Source organism: Dendroctonus ponderosae, unplaced genomic scaffold (assembly GCF_020466585.1).
Source record: "Dendroctonus ponderosae isolate FM_Combo_2020 unplaced genomic scaffold, Dpon_F_20191213v2 Dpon_F_20191213_7, whole genome shotgun sequence".
NCBI classification, from domain to species: Eukaryota; Metazoa; Arthropoda; class Insecta; order Coleoptera; family Curculionidae; genus Dendroctonus; species Dendroctonus ponderosae.
Genome location: NW_026018916.1, coordinates 12,368,928 through 12,371,871, shown reverse-complemented (window position 1 = coordinate 12,371,871; position 2,944 = coordinate 12,368,928). Strand labels below are relative to the sequence as shown.

The 2,944-nt window shown below is 44.5% G+C and overlaps 1 protein-coding gene across 1 annotated transcript in view; it reads left to right on the top strand.

Moving 5' to 3' along the window:
* The first annotated feature begins 2,626 nt into the window (after positions 1-2,626).
* Positions 2,627-2,944, top strand: part of LOC125505135 — a 6,784-nt gene continuing 6,466 nt past the window's right edge. The window contains exon 1 of the mRNA XM_048668298.1: positions 2,627-2,932. Within this exon, the coding sequence (XP_048524255.1) occupies positions 2,627-2,932 (306 nt within the window). The remainder of the gene's footprint in view (positions 2,933-2,944) is intronic.

Below are 2,944 nucleotides of genomic sequence, written 5' to 3'. Positions count from 1 at the left end.
CAACGCTACACATTGAAACTGATGATGGTGGAAAACACCGAAACGTTTTTTTAATTGATAAATAGACAATAAATGACTGAAGAACCCAGGATTTGAATTTAATTTGGAATTGAAACACAGTCAGGAAAGTACGTACAATGGATAATAATATTGTAACGGCCTGTAAGGAAATGGCCTGGGGTACTCGTTTGAAATGGAGGGATCAAAATTCATGGTTAACTACTAAATTAACGTCAACTTCACAAACAATAACAATAACACACGGAAAACTCGCTCTTCAGACTCGCGGGGTTTAACCTCTTCTACACTCCAAGGCCGAAAACCACCCCTTTGAGGAGCTACGAAATGTCGTAGCTTACTCCACAGAGGACAACGGGCCCAGACACCAGATGTCCCAATAGGGCAATAAATAGGTACAAGCAGTAAACTGTAGAGTGCTGTAAGTGTATGACCTTTAGGATAGAGTGATGGAAGTAACATTGAGTAGTGTAGTGCTTGTGTCAAATTAGTAAGATGCCTATTCTAGCAGCTAGCTAGCATGGAGAGAATGAGAGGTGAATGAAGGCATACGGATGCCAGAGCTGAACTATTCTTACAGAAGACCACAAGTTTTAAAGGATAACTCCTGGAAACTTGCAGTCAAAAAACGGGGTTTTTTTAGTTGGTAGAAATCCAACACTACCTTGTGTCACGGGACACTGGGTGTCTTCGAGAAGATTTTTTATCCTACAGCCGCCGCCGGGCAAACAAAAAAGACGGGGGGAGTGAAGTGACAGCAGCGACCGAGTGTAGAAGAGGTTAAACCACGCGAGTCTGAAGAGCGAGTTTTCCCTGTGTTATTGTTATTGTTTGTGAAGTTGACGTTAATTTAGAAGTTAGTTTGTCCCTGTTCCATATTTAAAGTGATACCGAGTTGAATAAAAGTTGGAAGCTGAAGAAAGAGTTTGATACTCGGCCATCCACGGTACAATATTTACTTAAAATATAAAATGTGTATGGATAGCAGTGATATTTTTGAAGCCATTTAGTTGGAAAATGGTGCGTCTGAGCGAAGTATATTAAGAATACCTTTTCTTCGTAAAATACTCCAGCTTTCCACAATTTATAGAAAAAAGATTGATTTATAGTCTCAGAAAAAAGTTAACGCTTTTGTTGTTAACGCTTGAATGTTCAGAATTCGTGCTATGGTTCATTAATAATGGAAGTAACACATAAACAATATATCAAATGCTGTATGGTGCCACTGTGTCCTAGTACAACTTAAAACGCCAGATAAGCTATTTATTCGAGTACCACGAGATAAATGCCGGCGTTTAAAATGGTTATAGGTTAAAGGTATACAAGGATATTTTAATGTAAGTATAAAAAACAGCTTCGATTTTGTCTGTAGTATAACAGGTAAATACTTTGAATTTGTACTTTGTTTGCTTCTCGGCTGCATTATAGTAGTAAATAATCACTTCAAAAATATTTAATTGCTATACTAGACGACAAAAAGGAACAGTAAGTAAGTAACCCGCTGAGGCGGCAGCTCCCTCAATTGCCTCCAAGGACGGCAGGGGCCCGGTGACGGACTCCTCAGACGGCGAGGGCTATCAAAGGCCAAATCGCCGACGAAGGAGGAAACGAGCCAGACCTGTGTCCTCCAGTGAGGACAATACTAAGGCCCCAATTTTTTCTACAGATCCGGGACAAAGGTGGGACCCTCGCAGAGCAGCCCAGCTAAGAACCAGCCAGCCGGATATTAGCAAAAACAATAAGAAAAAGCAGGCCACCCCTGCCGCCCAGCAGCAAAGTGAAAGGAGGTCAAAGGTGCCTCCAGTTGTCCTTCGCGAGAAGGACAAATACGATGAAATAACGCGAAGACTGATGGCCAAGAAAATTAATTATGGATGTGGAGTGACCACCAAGGAGGGAGTCAGAACACACCCTCCAACCGCCGAGGACTACAGGCAAATGATTAGTGTACTGGATACCTATAAATACCAGTACCACACGTACCAGTTGGAGGAGGAGAAACAGCTCAGATTGGTGATTAGAGGCGTCATCGAGTCATGGCGGGATGGCAAAATCAAGGACGAGCTAATTGCCCTAGGATTCCACCCAACAACCATAGTGAGGTAGAAGAAAAATGGCCAGCCAATAGCAGTAGTCCTGGTGCTACTGCCACAACCGAAAAGGTCATATTTGACGTCAGATCGCTGGGAAACCTAAGAGTGAGAGTGGAATCCCAGCATGCCAAGAGCCATGGTCAATCTAAATGTACAGCCGCCGCAAAATGTGTCAAGTGTGCGCCGCACATGAATCCCGGGAAAAGGCTGCGAGGTGCGCAAACAGCAGAGGCGCACATCCAGCCTACTTCTCCGGATGCCTTGCGAAACCGATGCAAAAGCAGCAGACAAGAAAAGAAACTCCACCAACTCGCAGGGCAGTCCCAACTGTCACCGCATCACAGCCATCAGTCGATCAAAACAGCAGGAGCTACAGTAGAGCCGTCCAAAATAACCTGCCGCCCCAGCAAGCCCCCCAACGTCAACAAGGAGGCAAAAACGGCCATGAACAGCTGGCCTAAACCATCCAGGCCATGCAAAACCAAATGCAGACATGATTGCATTTATGAGCAGTCATGTCTAGAGTTCTCCGGCCCAAGTCTCTGTGTGTCATATCTTGGAACGCCAACGGAGTGAAGAACAAGAAAATAGAGCTCCAAGATTTCCTGGACAAATACAGCGTCGATGTGTGCCTAATCCAGGAAAACATGCTAAAATATCAGACACACAGAGCAGATTGGCCGACTAGAGTCGGAGGCACACTAGTCGCAGTGAAAAGGTGCATTCAGCACCATGAGATCGTCAAACCTTCGGCAAACCTGGAGGAATCCATAGTGGCTGTCCAAATGGAAAAGTCCGAGATCAGAGTCGGGTCCGTATACGTCAGTCCAAGC